The sequence below is a fragment of the Macrobrachium rosenbergii genome, chromosome 48 (genome assembly GCF_040412425.1).
Source record: "Macrobrachium rosenbergii isolate ZJJX-2024 chromosome 48, ASM4041242v1, whole genome shotgun sequence".
In the NCBI taxonomy this organism is placed as follows: Eukaryota; Metazoa; Arthropoda; class Malacostraca; order Decapoda; family Palaemonidae; genus Macrobrachium; species Macrobrachium rosenbergii.
This window is the reverse complement of record NC_089788.1, coordinates 58323822-58341213: the sequence shown is the minus strand read 5'-3', so window position 1 is coordinate 58341213 and position 17392 is coordinate 58323822. Positions and strand designations below refer to the sequence as shown.

General features: G+C 37.4%; 1 protein-coding gene across 10 annotated transcripts in view; it reads right to left on the bottom strand.

Moving 5' to 3' along the window:
• The window catches only part of spn-E (spindle E), a 437239-nt gene that overhangs the window by 104171 nt on the left and 315676 nt on the right, over positions 1-17392 (bottom strand). For all 10 annotated transcript variants that reach the window (XM_067091862.1, XM_067091856.1, XM_067091855.1 and 7 more), the window contains 2 exons: positions 15929-16063; positions 4190-4328 (listed from right to left, as the gene is read on the bottom strand). In XM_067091862.1, the coding sequence (XP_066947963.1) occupies positions 4190-4328; positions 15929-16063 (274 nt within the window). The remainder of the gene's footprint in view (positions 1-4189; positions 4329-15928; positions 16064-17392) is intronic.

The window sequence follows — 17392 nt, the reverse complement described above, 5'->3', positions numbered from 1 at the left end:
CCGAGGGAACTTGCAGATCCTCGTCCCGACTCGCAGACCACCATGCAGACTAGCTGTCGACCCTGTGGACTCTTTGACAGTCTGTAGACACTTGGACATTTGAGCAGACTCGATTATAACGGACTCAATAACACTACGTACAGGACAAAGACATGTGGAAACACGGAAGCGTAGCACAGGCATAACTGTGGGTTTGACAGACTGAGTCAAACCGTTCTGCAGGACAGTTCTCTCAACTGTGTCCTGAGGGAAGAGGATATGTAGGCCTGGAGGCGAAAATAACAAGGCTGAATGCCATTGTGTGACTCCCTCAGCAGTAAAAGAGCACCAGAGTTTTCTCTTCTTGAGGTTTCAAAGTAAAGAGCAGAGATCCCTATAAGACATCTCAATTGTCCTTACCAACACAGGACACAACTCAGAGACAAAACGAGGCAATGTCTCTCAACTAAAAAACTAAAAACTGGAAGTCTTCTATCTTTTTAACCAGTGCTTCTGCTGTCTAAAAGAAGAGAACTTTCTTCACAAAGCTCAAAAATACTGGACATAAATGTCATCTGCAAAGGACATGACTCTTAAGACACTAACTGTCAAGGAGGGGGTGCCCGGTACTGAAAAGGGGCCTCTCTACATGAAGACTAATGTTCTCCACATGGTGTTCAGATGCGGAGACTTAGACTGAAGAATTGGTACCAGGTTATTGGGAACTGGCACCAGTCACTTGAAAAAACCCATACCCAGGCGTTCAATCGGGAACTGGCGCCCAAGAAAGAACAACAGTGTGTTCTAAAAAAAAACTGTCCGTGAGCAGGTGATAAATGTTCACAGGCAGGAGTCAAGTACTGGATAGATATTGATGCTCTTGAGTAAGCACCAAGCATTCTGCGATCAGCAATGAGCGTTTGGGAATTGGCGTCGGGCACTTGGGAGTTGGTGCTGAACTTCTGGCAACCAGTGCTGAGAGTGCAGAAGTAAACAGTGGGCGCTCGGAGACTGTGACTGTCATGTTGCTGAAAGAAGAATCTCTAGTTCCATTGAAAAGTAATAGGGGATGTCTCCTTGTCACTACACCTCTTCAAGAGTCGGGACACACCGTGAAAAACACCTGACAACCCCTCTTGTTAGGGCTAATTTTTTGTCCAACAACAACTGGTGGATACTAAAAGGGACACCCTTCCAATGGTAGTCTGATTGTCTTCCACTATGCGAACTGTGAGTGACAGGTTCTACCAAGTTCTACCAAGGAGGTGACTTCCTCTGGGCAAACCCAACCAACCTCCTTTGGACCTTTGGTATATCTTCTTCCTTCCATCTAGGAGTGTCCGCCCCCTTCCCCCCTGGCTGCTCGCACACTCTGGAGCCACTGGATGCTTGGAAGTTGCTGGGTACTCAGGTGCTGGAAGAGTGTTTTGGCACCAAATACTGGCGCTCCACAACTGGAAGTTGAGGAGACAAGCGCCGTGGACTTCCAAACCGGAATCTATATCACTAAAGCACATCCTTTTGGATGCCTTTTCAATGGTTGTCCACCAAGGACTGGGATCAGACAACAGGCTCGACTGAGGGGGGAGGGGGGGCAACTACCCAGGGGCAAACCCCTCAGACCCCCTTGGACCGTAAGTATGCTTTCTCCCTAGTTTAGGGAGCAGGACAGTGACCTTTGGTCTAGGAGATCCAATGGGCTGGATAGTCACCTTGTCCCCTACACTTCTGGCAGGACACCTTTTCAGTGACTGTCTGTCGCAACCTGGGACAACAGGTTCAATTGAGGGGGCAAGTACCCAGGAGACTTCCCATCAGCCTCCACTGGACTTGCAGTATGACTTTTCCCAGGTTCAGGGGAGTATAACGGTGACTTAGGTCTAGGAGAACTGACAGGCCAGATAATCACCTCCTCCACTGGACAACACTAAACTATCACAAGGTTAACTTCTGTTAACCCATACACAAGAATGGCAAAGGCACGGGAAGGAAGTGAGGGAACCAGGCATGGGAGAAGATATGAGAGCTAGTAGCAGGAGAGAAAAAATTAATGTAAGAGTTGGCGCCAGAAGATTGGGAGCTGGTGCCAGGCACTGGGTGCTCCCAGGTTGTAGATGGCGCCAAGCGTTGCTGGACAGCAGGCGAGCTAACAGCTCAGGAAGCTAGTGGGGGCTCCTGAGCGTTCAGCATCGAAGCTAGTGGGTGCTCCTGGGTGCTCTGCGACGATTCTTGGCTGTCAAGAAAGCCTATTTATCCAAAAGCCCATCGCCACCAAAGTAAGTAATTTCTCTCCTTACTATGTTCTGTCCTTACACTTTTTCAGTTCTCTACAAAGGAAAATATAATAAGAAAATGTTCTAAATCAATTCTTTACCAACAATTGTTTTGAAGTACACAAAGTACCATAACACAAAAAATATCTCAATTCCTTATCAAACATTTATTTTTTTCAGACTTGCTGAAATGTATTCACCACCGAAAACATCAGTTTGGTAGTGAACACAATATTTTCGTTATAATACGCTACTCGGTAAAGGAGAGTTAATCAACTGATTGCAAAATCAGATCTTAATAGCAAAACAATAAAATACTGATCCTGAAAGCTGTAGGTTTGAGGACTACTCAAAATCAGCGATATTTCACCGAAATCCGGTTATCCAACTGGCGAATAATAAACAAAGCTGCTACAGACACCCCATGTTTACATAGAGTGCAGCAGAAAGAGAATGAGGTTGCCTGCTAAGTCATTCCTAGTACTGTATTCCCATTAGTGGGTGGGACTGGTCACCTACACTAAACAACTGGAGTACTACCATGGACTCTAAAATTTAAGCTGCTGCACAAGTGGAATGTACAGTCATACCCCGAACTTAAGCGAGGTTAGGTTCCAGAACTCCTCGCGCAAAACAAATTTTTGAGTAAGTTTGGCACGGTCTCTAAAAATGCTAATAAATGCTTATTTCTAAAGTTTAAACACTAAATATGACCCTAACCATTCTCCCAAAGTATTAAGATAACTTTTAAATGAAACTGATGTTATTGTAATTTAATATAAAAGTTAGCTTAATGCATTACCTTTAAAAAAGGAAATAAATGGTTGACGTAAAAATATAGGTGTGAAGATTACTATACTATTTCTCTTTCTCCCCTATTCTGACCGAGCTATTTTTAGAAGTCTTCTCAACCTCATTTTTAGGAACTACTTTACTCTAGTACATCTCTTTCTCTTTGCTCTGAAATGATTTTTCATGAGCAAAAAGGGTTTTTTTTTATTTGGGCTAATACAACTCTTAGTTGTCTCTATGGTTTAGAATGTAATATTTGCCACACTAGCACATTTACAGTTCGTAGATGGTACAGATAAAATTAGATCAATTTAAAATTTTCTATTGTACATGTAACAAGGCACAGAGAGAGAGAGAGAGAGAGAGAGAGAGAGAGAGAGAGAGAGAGAGAGAGAGAGAGAGAGAGTCCTTGTCCTTATTTATGTAAAGAAAGTTAAATTATTTATGAAAAGAGAGAGAGAGAGAGAGAGAGAGAGAGAGAGAGAGAGAGAGAATTATTATTTTTATTATTTAATGTTATTTAATTTACACATAAAAGCTTGAAAACTTATAAATTGCATAAAAAATTAAACATACAGTATTCGCAAACGTTCACGTGTTTGTGGAGGTTCCAATGAAACGTTTACCTGTCTGTGAATTCCGCAACTCAAATCGCGCAAGTTCGGGGTACTACTGTATAGCAATGTAATTACTTGGTAAGTTACTTACACGAATATTAGTCTTCAATCAACCAAACACTGTAATTGAGAAACTACTTGTTTCAAACAGAACTTGTCCAAAAACTTTCATTAATTAGTCATAACATCAACTGATGCTATTTGCTGTATATTATATAAAAACTCTTGGAGACCTTGAGGACACCAACAGATCACTTTTTACTGTGTGGAGGGGAAACCCAATGCTCAAGTTACTACAGTATTATTATTATTATATATATTATTCAGAAGATGAACCCTGGAATAAGTCAAAAGATGCCACTGACTTAAAATTCAAGCTTCCAAAGAATATGGTGTTCAGTAAGAAGTAAAAATACTGGAATGTTGACTGTTAGTGTTGTATTTACATATCAAATCGTAGCTGCGAGACTCCTAGTTAATTTGTACACCATTCGTCAGTTATAACTTCAAAACAAGAACGGTACAAACCATCAATAGATCATCTTCAGTAAAATCAACATCAAAGGCAATCTCAATATCTTCTTCAGGATACAAAGAACCTCTGGTTTGAGAATCAGCACCAACTCCAATCAATGCTCCAGTATAGTGGGTGCCATCTTTGCTGACTCTGAAAATATCAAAAACAAATTCGTCATACTGCTCTACAACTTTGTTAATTTCTAAACCTAACAACATTTTACACATGGTCTGTTTCAATGAGAATGTAAGATACAAACCTGTTCATATTTTTCACAATACAGTACTAGCAAATTTTTGTAAAATCATTAAGCACACAGGTGACAACTGACTAGACACAAACTGTATTTATGAATGTGAAGTCCTCTGCCAGGCAAGTACCATCATCACCATCATCATATTAAGACACTTAACAGGTTCTCCTATTCTAGTAAATTCCCTTCAAATTTCTGTAGTGTCAAAGTTCTCATCTAAACCCTTTCTCCAGGATTTCTGGGTCTTTCCCACTGGTAGGCATCATATCACTTCCACCTACACCACTCTTAATAATATTAACTGCTTTTCTTTTCACCTCACAAGGAGAGACCATCTTGACCAATTTTCTCAAAAGAGCCTCAGTGAAATTCTGTTTTACGTAATTCCTATGCCATCACTTCCCAAAACATCCACTTATCTCCAGGCAGCACCAAAGACAGAAATTTTTGTTTTTGAAAGGTAATACAGTGACACCTTAACTTAATGGACTAAGTGTGTGTGTGTGGGGGGTTGGCATACCCCTCCCAGTAAGTAACAAAATCTGCCAAGTAACAAAGATTGGTTAATAGCCAACACAAAACTGTAACTTGCTTAGCTCCCAATGAACAGCAATTCCATATGCGATAATTATTAGCCTATCCTAACTGGTATTACGATACTTTATATTTTGATACTTTCATTCAGTACAAAATATTTATTCACCTATTCAATTTCAGATATACACCTGCAAAATGAGTAGCTTCAAAATATACATACAATACAGTACTGGACATTTTAACCTAACAAAAACATAGCTAACTGCTATGGTTCTACTTACTGGGTATGCTTGCAAGATATTGTAAGATACACAAAAATTACACAATACATAAGTCAACCAAAAACATCTTTGTTTTAACATAAGTTACAAACACTATGCACATACTCTATCCTGGTACAGTATTTTTACTGACATCCATTTAATAAGGTACAGAAATGTAGTGTGACATGTATTTTTCAGTTCGTGTTTATATGCATGGCATAAGGTAAACTATGTACTTACTGTGCATTCGCTTGCTTTTCTCTCATGGTAAGCAATTTTCAAAAAGAAAAGAGAGAGAGACTGTGCATTTCTCTCATGCCTTTCTCTCAAAATTTTCAGCAGGAGAGAGAGAGAGAGAGAGAGAGAGAGAGAGAGAGAGAGAGAGAGAGAGATAAAACACAGTAAGTGGTAGTTTAACACACTGACTGACTAAATACAAGTTGTTAATCATTAAACAAACCAGGCTTACAAAACTTATTGGCTTTAATAATTCATTACAACTTCATATAATTAACAACCACTTACCATATCAATGACCACCACTCAGCAAAACACAGGTATAGACAGCAGAAGTACTAGCACAACTGAATCAAGAAACAGCTGTTTGCCCATTTTAGTTATTATAATTAATGCATGTTTATTTAGAGTTGCATTACAGTTGTTGTCTTGTTAACCCTTAAACACCGACTGGATGTATTGTACGTCGACTAAAATTGTCTGTTGGGTGTCAAGTGGACGTATAGTACGTCGACTACAAAACTTTTTTTTTAAATATTCGCAGAAAAATAGTTATAGGCCTAGTTTGCGAAAGATTTTAAATTGCGCGCCTTGAGGGATACTGGGAGTTCACGGATCACGCTGTTGTTTTGTTTACAAGCGTTACCCAGCTGCGCATGCGCGAATTTCTTTCTTCTTGCACTACAAAGCATCAGCGACGCATCTCAGAAATTCTTTCGTCACTTTGTCGTAATTTTTGCACCGTTTTATATTAGCTGTTACATAAAGTTTTATATATGAAAATGTGTGCAATTTCATGTAGAATACAACAAAAAACAACCCATGATTGTAGCTTTTATAAGTTTTTAAATATTTTCATATAAATCACGTTAAGTGCCAAAATTTCAACCTTCGGTCAACTTTGACTTGATCAAAATAGTCGAAAAACGCAATTTTAAGCTAAAACTCTTACATTCTAGTAATATTCAATCACTTACCTTCATTTTGCAACAAATTGGAAGTCTCTAGCACAATATTTTGATTTATGGTGAATCTTTGAAAAAAAAACGTTTTCCTTACGTCCGCGCAGTAACTCGGCCGAAAATCTCAAATTCTTTTGTCACTTTGTTGTAATTTTTGCACCGTTTTATATTAGCCGTTACATAAAGTTTTATATATGAAAATGTGCGCAATTTTGTGTAGAATACAACTAAAAACAACTCATGGTTGTAGCTTTTATCAGTTTTGAAATATTTTCATATAAATCACAATAAGTGCCAAAATTTAAACCTTTGGTCAACTCTGACTCGACCGAAATGGTCGAAAAACGCAATTGTAAGCTAAAACTCTTACATTCTAGTAACATTCAATCATTTACCTTCATTTTGCAACAAACGGGAAGTCTCTAGCACAATATTTCGATTTATGGTGAATTTTTGAAAAAACTTTTTCCTTACCTCCACGCGCGCTAACTAGGCTGAAAATCTCAGAATTTCTTTAGTCACCTTGTCGTAATTTTCGCACCATTTTCTATTAGGCGTTACATAAAGTGTTATACATGAAAATGTGCGCAATTTCATGTATAAAAAAAAATAACTCATGGTTGTAGCTTTTATCAGTTTTGAAATATTTTCATATAAATCATAAGTGCCAAAATTTAAACCTACGGTCAACTTTGACTCGACCGAAATGGTCGAAAAATGCAATTGTAAGCTAAAATTCTTACATTCTAGTAACATTCAATCATTTACCTTCATTTTGCAAGAAACGGAAAGTCTCTAGCACAATATTTCCATTTATGGTCAATTTTTGAAAAAAACTTTTTCCTTACCTCCGCGCGCGGTAACTCGGCTGAAAATCTCAGAATTTCTTTAGTCACTTTGTCGTAATTTTCGCACCGCTTTCTATTAGGTGTTACATAAAATGTTATACATGAAACATGAAAATGTGCACAATTTCATGTAGAATACAACAAAAAATAACTCATAGTTGTAGCTTTTATCAGTTTTGAAATATTTTCATATAAATCAGGATAAATAGAAAAAATTCGACCTTCAGTCAACTTTAACTCGACCGAAATGGTCGAAAACTGCAATTGTAAGCCAAAAGACTTACAGTCTAGTAATATTCAATTAATTTCCTTCATTTTGCAACAAATGGGAAGTCTCTAGCACAATATTTTGATTTATGGTGAATTTTTTAAAAAAACTTTGTTTTTACGTCCGCACGTTAGGAATTCATTCATCATTTTGTTATAATTTCTCTGTGTTGCTTTGATTGTTTTACAATTTGTTATATACCAAATTCATTGCAATTTAGTGTACAATACAACGAAAAAAAAAAAAAAAACTCATTAGCTTTAACCATTTTGCTCACAGCGTGATTTGTATACAATAATAAATGAAATTTTTTTTTGCGCTGTCATATGTTTCAATATTTATATATGATGATATTTTTTTTTCATTTCTGATGGTTGCATACTAAACTTTAGGCAATGACAAAAAAAATTAACTCTTAATCTTAAAAACTAAGCTTGCTGTGATTTTTTGAAAAAAACTTTTTTCCCGCTTCGGCGCTAACTCCCAAACGCCGCCGGCATACGGCAGACACTTTTGTAAATGGAGGCTCGGCATTTAAGGGTTAAAAACTTGCTAATTCTCAATGGTTGTTTCCTTAAATAAAAATAGTTATTTTTATTCATCCTTCAAGCAATGAAGAAAAGACCTCATGGAACTGCAAGTTATAACGGAGGCTGAGGAGACTCATAAGTGCAGGGTGCAAAATGTTTAGACAGGCAAAAATGACTACTGAAACGGATAAAATCACAGTTGTGCTTCATTTAAAATTTGTTTATTTAACAAAGATAAGCTGCATTTTTTAGCCAAGCTTTACTAATTCACAACCAAATGATCTCCAATTTATGTTCCACTTAGCAACAAATAGTACGTAACAATGTTGGTAATACTTAGCCAGCTGATGTTTTTGAGAATGTAAACATTACTTGCTTGCAAATGGCGCATGATTGCAATGCTTATAAGATGATGATAATACATGGCAACATAGATACATTTATTACCGTCACCTCCACCTACTTCGTCTCCTTCTACAATTTTTTTTTTCACACACATCCTTCAAATGGTATCCCCTTTTACATCTCACAAACTTTTCCCCATGCTGGCCTTTTTGTCTTTTCTAATTCATGCTAGCAACTACAGATCTGACACTGTGGCAAATACATCTTTTGATTATAGGTCTGTAAAAGTTTGCACATGAAAGTCAGCTGTAGTTATGTTTTTATTACAGCTCACTGTATTCACCTTTTCGTCATTACAGGCTTCACTTATTTCTTTCGCACAGTTCACAGTCACTTCGTAAGCCTAACATATCTCAAAAGCCTGATTCAAATTAATATTCTTTCTCAAAGCAATAGTTCTTATAGTTTTCCCATTACCAAAGCCAATTTCATTCTTCATCATTAAGTCTTTTTCTCGAAAACTGCATTCATCTGCTTGAACCTTAAACTCTATAAACATGAATTAAGAGGATACTTAATAGCAATTTTCAAAAACCTGAGGAACTGAAACACTCCACTATTAGAAGGGCAACAATATTCTTCCAATTTTTTAATACATCATTTACACTATTTCTTTTCTCCTTATTGAAAAATATATTAATCAAGAACTTCTTAACATTTGTGGGTCTGCACAGTGAAGAATTATGGCAACTCTAGTTTTCTTTTGTGGCAACTAGTTTTCTTAGACATGACACTGTCCACCAGACTATCAAGTACATGTCCATCTGTCATCGCAACTGCTTGATGGCATCTGCAGATTATTATACAAGGGTCCAGCAGTGGAGGTAAACAAAACACAGACCCAGCTATTGTTATCAGAAACAAATTTAATAAAAAAAATACTTTTCTTCCTTTTCTTCAATTATTTTTCTTAAGAGCTACTGACATCATGTTGATTTACACTGCTGGAAACACAAAAATCAGGAGAACAACTTCTGAATATTCTATGAGGTACAGTGGAACCTTGGTTAATTAATGTCTCCACTAGCAGACAATCTGACTTAACGTTTTGTCAGAGGAAAGTTTGCCCCATTGGCAGACTTTTGCTCAGTTTCAAGATGTACAAAGACCCAACAACTATACACATATGGGATTAGATACATCACAAGGGAAGGGAAGGACTCAGTCTACACATGGGTCTTGCTCAGTGAACATCTCTGCTAAGTTGTCTCCTGTGTCTTTTTATTTTATTTAGCAATTCTATTGCAAATATGTTAGGCATCATGGCTTCCAAGGAGCAGCAACTGACAACAACTGACGAATTGTCTTCTGAGGAGGAGGGGGAAGGGAGAGATGTATATAGTTAATTAATAAAGAAATGAATCCACATTGGGAGAAATCAAAAGTTTTATTGAAAGTACCAACCTGAAAAATCTGTAGTAAACAATGCTGTAACCTGCCGAGCGACAATGCTCCCTCTCACTTTAGGAACATTTTAAAATGTGGGCAAAGACAAACATCACTGGACCGCTTTTTAGTGATGAAGTGATTGTCAGAGAAGAAAGCAGTTGAAAGAAACACCCAAGAGAAATGCACTCAGAAGCACAGTTATCTTCCAACTGTATGGAAAGGGACTCCCCTTCCAAACAACAACACACTCCTCCACTTCTTTCTCACCAACTACTACATACTGTACACCATTAACTCTCTCAATTACAGGTAAAGTGAGAACAAATTTGCATTTCACCTATCTATTTTATGTTTCATATATGATTTCTGCATGCTAAGCTTGTTAAATAAGTTAAAATGTTTTCATTTGTTGTATTTTTGGGGGTCTGCAATGGATTAATCCAATTCTCATTTCTTATAGCAAAAATTTGTTTGGTTTAAGAACATCCTTCTGGAATGGATTAAGTCCATTAATGAGGTTCAACTCATATCTACACAAAACTCATATCTAAACAAATTTAAAATCACCTGGACAGGTTGTTACCATCAACAAAAGTGAGTTTTTCATCTAATATCCTTCCTGAAACTTGACCTATTCATAAGGTAAATATTTCCATTAATAGTTAGAATTATCTCAACAACCCATCTTATTGAAAATATTATAGCACCAGTTTTTTATGTGCAATTTAAATCCATGCTCAAAAACTATTTCTTAACAATGACCTTTTGCACAGACCAACCAGCAGTGACAGCATTGTAACATAAACAGCACAGAGCAAAATCATCTACAAATTGTGACTTTCTGACGAGAGGCATAACTACTGACATTATGACAAAAATTGCAAAGGAATTAATGCTACGAACACTTCGCCGGGGCACTTCAATGACACTGATGAAAATGAATTTATAAATCTAATCACTTCGACTCTGCTCTTCATTTTATAGTTGCTCAACAGTGGCATAAACTACTAAACTCCTCCCAGGTCAACTATGCCATGCTGGATTTTATTCAACAATTTTAAAATATCTAAAGAGAAATGACCTTACCAAAGACTTATGGCTTTCAAAAGCCACATCAACAGTACTGATCTTTTCCATATGTTATTAATACAACTGGTTAGTGCTACTGTCTATAATTGGTGGGATTTAAATGATGTTTATTTGAGTTTCTTACAGGAAAAAGGGTATTATTTTACTGTATACCTTTCTTTCTACATGCAGGGAGCCTCTAAAAGTAAATTTACCATAAGACAGGTCACTACATCCACTAGTGAGGTCCATGGGTATCTGGGTATTTCCTATTTAAAAAAAAAAAAATTGATGTGTACCAGAAATCTGCAAAAATCCTTCCCAAAGCTTCTCAGCAACTTTACTGGTAACTGCAATATTAACATCAGTGACTTGTAGTCGCCACACTTAATGATGAAATGTGTTGAACATTTTTTTTGTGATATCTAACATGAGCAAACAAGTGTTTCCTCTATGTACCATACATCTGGCATTGCCACGGGCTTGGGAAAGGCTGAGGTCTTCTCATCTAGACAGGCAGTGTTGGGTAAGCAATCACAGGAGCTGGGTGTTTCTGTACCTGCTCCCATTGCATTCTCTTGCCACTGCTGCTGAAAGGAGAGGCTTATTTGCAGCAATGCAAGAGAGGTGCCCTAGGTTCTTCTGCAAACGATCTTGTACAGTTCTTTCAAGAAATTTCCAAGAAAGATGGGAATTGATGGCCGTTCCATAAAAATCCTTTTGATAATGTTGTCTGTGTTTTCACTAGCTTTTTTTGGTCTTTCTGAGCCTTTCTTTACATTGCAGTGTTGTTTCCAAGTCAGTCTTGTTGGCATACTGGCACCACATGGAAACCATACTTTTTGAGTTGCCCATCTCTCTAACTATGGCTTTCATAGACTTCCTGCTTATCCATAATGTAATAATCTCAGTCTTCTTCATGATTCATAAGAATTTCATAGGTATGTTTAATCATTATACAAGCAAGGACACAAAAATAGCATACACATATGACAAGGATGGGGGCAGGAATGGATGCATAAATGTACGACTCCTCTGATTGCTTGTCCAACATTTTCTGTCTAGATGAGAAAACCCCTGGTGCTCCCAGACCCATGGCAATGTCAGACTTATGATGGAATAAGGAAACTCAGTTTGCTCTTACCAGAAATCGTAAAAAAATACAGTAGTTTGAACACATTTTATCATTATATGAAGTGTTAAATTTTTTTTTTTTTTTGTGGTAACTGTAGTGTGTGTAAAGGTTCATGGATGAACTTACCCCTCAACTATCTAATTTATTTCAGTAACATTCTGGCCTGAGTGTGGGAATTTACACAGTAAAACCAAGGCTCCTTAACCCTTAAACGCCGAGCCTCTATTTACAAAAATGTCTCCCATATGCCGGCGGCGTTCGGGAGTTAGCGCCGAAGCGGAAAAAAAGTTTTTTTCAAAAAATCACAGCACGCTTAGTTTTTAAGATTAAGAGTTCATTTTTGGCTCTTTATTTTGTCATTGCCTGAAGTTTAGTATGCAACCATCAGAAATGAAAAAAATATCATTATCATATATAAATATTGAAATATATGACAGTGCAAAAAAATTTTTTCATATATAATTTTATACAAATCGCGCTGTGAGCAAAACGGTTAAAGCTAACGGGTTAATTTTTTTTCTTTGTATTGTACACTAAATTGCGATGATTTTGGTATATAACAAATTGTAAAACAATCAAAGCAACAAAGAGAAAATATTATCACAAAATGATGCATGAATTCATGTAACGAGGACGTAAAAAAATGTTTTTTCAAAAATTCACCATAAATCAAAATATTGTGCTAGAGACTTCCCGTTTGTTGAAAAATGAAGCTAATTGATTGAATATTACTAGACTGTAATTGTTTTAGCTTACAATTGCAGTTTTCGACCATTTCGGTTGAGTTAAAGTTGACCGAAAGTCGAATTTTTTCTATTTATCGTGATTTATATGAAAATATTTCAAAACTGATAAAAGCTACAACCATGAGTTTTTTCTGTTGTATTGTACATGAAATTGCGCACATTTTTATATATAAAAGTTTATGTAACGACTAATATAAATCGGTGCAAACATTACGACAACGTGACGAAAGAATTTCTGAGATGTTCGGCCGAGTTACCGAGCGGATGTAAGGAAAATGTTTTTTTCAAAAATTCACCATAAATCGAAATATTGTGCTAGAGACTTCCAATTTATTGTAAAATGAAGGTAAATGATTGAATATTACTAGAATGAAAGAGTTTAAGCTTACAATTGCGTTTTTTGACCATTTCGGTCGAGTTAAAGTTGACCGAAGGTTGAAATTTTGGCAGTTATCGTGATTTATGTGAAAATATTTCAAAACTGATAAAAGCTACAACCATAAGCTATTTTCAGTTGCATTCTACATGAAATTGTGCACATTTTCATATATAAAAGTTTATGTAACGACTAATGTAAAACAATGCAAACATTTCGACAACGTGACGAAAGAATTTCTGAGATGTTCGGCCGAGTTACCACGCGCAGACATAAGGAAAAAGTTTTTTTTTTCCGAAATTCACCATAAATCGAAATATTGTGCTAGAAACTTCCAGTTTGTTGCAAAATGAAGGTACATGATTGAATATTACTAGAATGTAAGAGTTTTAGCTTATAATTGCGTTTTTTGACCATTTCGGTCAAGTTAAAGTTGACTGAAGGTTGAAATTTTGGCAGTTATCGTGATTTATATGAAAATATTTCACAACTGATAAAAGCTACAACCATGAGTTATTTTCTGTTGTATTCTACATGAAATTGCACACATTTTCATATATAAAACTTTATGTAACGGCTAATATAAAATAGTGCAAAAATTACGACAAAATGACAAAAGAATTTCTGAAATTTTCGGCCGAATTACCGCGTGGGCGTAAGGAAAAAGTTTTTTTCAAAAATTCACCATAAATTGAAATATTGTGGTAGAGACTTCCAATTTGTTGCAAAATGAAAGTACATGATTGAATATTACTAGAATATAAGAGTTTTAGCTTACAATTGCATTTTTCGACCATTTCGGTCGAGTCAAAGTTGACCGAAGGTTGAAAATTTTTGTAGTCGACGTACGGTACGTCCACTTGGCACCCAACAGACAATTTTAGTCGACGTATGATACGTCCAGTAGGCGTTTAAGGGTTAATTTCCCTCTTACTTTACTCATGCAGTTTAGACATATTATGTTGATACAGTACTTCAGCTTCTAAAGAGCCACTGGCTTTGTATCATTGGTAGCACTCCTTAGAGGAGATTTTTGAAGAGTATATCGTACGTCTTATTTCACCATGGAACTCTTAATTCTGGAGATGGACTCATTCACCTTGTTAGCTTTTTTCAATAGGGTAATTATATGCTTCCAAACGAGAATGACAAAATTTTAACTCCAAATCAATTATGATCCCTTCTCTAAACTTAAATCAGTCTATCTATATTTTCTTCTACTTTGGGAAAAACTCAATGGGGTATTTTTCAAGAATTTCAGATGGGTTAGACAAGTGGTTGTTTCCATCTGAGACCAAAATCAACCCAAACCTGGGTCAGTTGGAAGGAATAGTCCTGCTCTTAGATACCAAATTGACTAAAATACATATAGTGCTTCCCAGGTTAAAATATTATCAGGTGGTTGGCAAGACAACCATAGGCCCTGATATTTGATTTGGGAATGAACTCTAATCCCTGCAATGGCTTCCTTTTAATGGTCTAAATTGTAAAAAGGAATGAGAGGGGTTGGGCAGCAAGATAAAGAGAAACTAGTAAATGTGAAATGATCTGCAGGTCAGGTAAGACTGGAAAAACCCTACAACTGAAGTAGACCGTAGTAGTTAAACAGCTTAGAATATGAAATAGGAAGGAGGACTCACGAAAAGAGGGAAAGAAATGTACTAGCTTTTGCTCACTATCTACGGCCAGTGAAACTACTGCACAAAAGAAAGGCCAACAGGCATCAGACAAAATCTATTAGACTCCTAAACCCTTCCACTAACAAAGGCACAAGTATTTCATATTTTGGTGAGTGACACCAGATAAGCAGACTCTCCAATGTCCACTCTATCCTATAATCAAGGTGGCACAACTATAAATCAAACATTACAAAATTACAATCACTTCCAACCTAATTATAAAAGCAAGATTTGTATACAGGACTCCTGGATTCAAACATGGGCACAAATTCCTGCAATCATTAGGCTGCTTACAATATCTAGGGGTCCTAGGCCAAGGAAGTTCCATGCTTCATTGCACACACTACACTATAAAAGGTACTGAAAGTTCTTGGCAGCATTCCTTCTGCCCTGCTAGCATTACTTTGTGCCTTTTACTCTGATCTACCGTTTTTGGTCTCTTTCTACCTAGCTGTCCAACTTTTGCCTTCCCATCTTCCAACTAATACCTCTTGTTTAAGAAAACTCCTTAAAGCAAGCCCTATGAAAGGCTAAAAATGTGACTCTGTGGTTGATGAATTTATTATAAAAATAAAATAATAACCTTCAGAACTGAACCACAGTGATAAATAGTCAATTACTGCCTGGCATAAAAACTACTGCAGGAGTGCACATCTACAACACATGTAAAATGAATAAAGAAGTAGAAGTGAACTAAAAGAATAATCACACGCCCAAAGGTCAATCATGTAATGATAGAGACTGCTGTGGTGGATAATGGTAAGACATAGTGTTATCAAGTGTAGTCCTCAACGGGCAAGGAAAGTAATCATCTCTTGTGTGCTAAGGATTTCCTAGGCTAAAGGCTCAAGCAGTAAAGTATATCTACAGTACCATCTACATTGAGAATAATTCTCCAATACAGTACGTATGTGGCTACACTGTATCCCAAGAAGCTGATCAACTACCAAGTGAAAAAGCTCAAATACTGGATTACAAAGGCCTTCCTACCTCAATAAGACAAAATATTTCAAAAACGTTATTAGAAATGCTCTCATTATTCATCATTACTAACCTTAGCTCAGCTGTTGGACAAAATAAGAGAAGACACACTGCCATAAGCCCAGGAATGGATGGCATCAAAGTTGTGTTGCGAAGCGTAACATCTACTTCAGATGGATTCAGGGTAACAAAAGATGCAATAACAAACCTGAAAGTGTTTAAGAACAGTAAACATACAAGTTGACACTCTGTTTACCTAAATATTCAATAAACATATACAGTATTATAATTCACAGTAAGCCTACATATAGTTCAAATGAATTGTCTGATGTGCATTATTTAAAAAATATAACTTTACAGCATAATCACACTTATAAAAAGCAGAGCACTATACACCATTCTCTTGCTGCAACTGGATTTCTTTTCCAAAAACTTCAGTTTTACCAAAACAGCTGTACATGATTTTAAACACATGGATGTTGTAAGGACAAGAAAGGTCAACTGGGTATTAACTTGTTTAGTACCTGAGCGTAGGTATACATGGCAGTGCGGACGGAAAAGTAGTGCCCGACCTCCGAGACCCACACTCTGAGTAATTTGTTTGTTGACAGACAAACAAATGGCAATTTTGCAAGACATAATAAATGTACAATGATGAAATACACATTGGCAGAAAGGCCAGAAAATTCTACATATCAATATTTACATGTGAGTCTTGACATATTAAGAAATGCAATGCATGACGTGATTGATGCAAAAATGAAGTGACGTCTGACGTCTTTACAAGTACTCCCCCCCCCAACAATTACAAAAGTAATGATTGGAAGACATCTGGAAAAAAAAAATAATAAATAAATAAATAAATCATGGAATTGCTTTGGGAACAGGAGCTGGCCCCGAGTTCTTGATACCTGTGGACATGGGGCGGCTTCGACTGCTTAGCCGCCCCATGGCTTAGCCAAGCGGATGACTTCCTTAGTGCGGCCCTTGGGATGTCCTCGACCCTGTTTCGGGATGGCGACGGGATCATCTGCGGCCACGTTTTGTGGAGGAATTCTGGGGTGCCTACTGGTTTCCTCCCAAGTTTCGCTGTCTAACAGGAAAGCTGGTTCCAGCTGGTTGACAGAAACCCAGTCTTCACGCCCGTGGATGTTGATGAGATACGCCTTGGATGATCTGCTGATGACACGGTATGGGGCCCTGTACGGTCTGGTCAAGGGTGGGCGGTGGGCGTCATTCCTGATGAAGACGTGGGTGCAGGTATCCAGACCCCCAGGGCTGTAGATGTGGGTCCTGTCCGTGAAAGTTTTTCGGCAGGGCGTGAACTTCGGTGCCACTTCCCTCAGCCTTGGAAGGGAGGTATCCTAGTCGTCCAGTGCCGTGGGGAAGAACTCTCCCGGAACGGCTACTGTTTCGCCGTAGACTTTCTCTGTGGGAGATACGTCACCGTCTGCCCTCGGTGTGGTGTGGAGACCCAGCAGGACCCAGGGCAGCTGCGCCTTCCAATTGTCGTCGACACAGCGTGCCATCAGAGCTG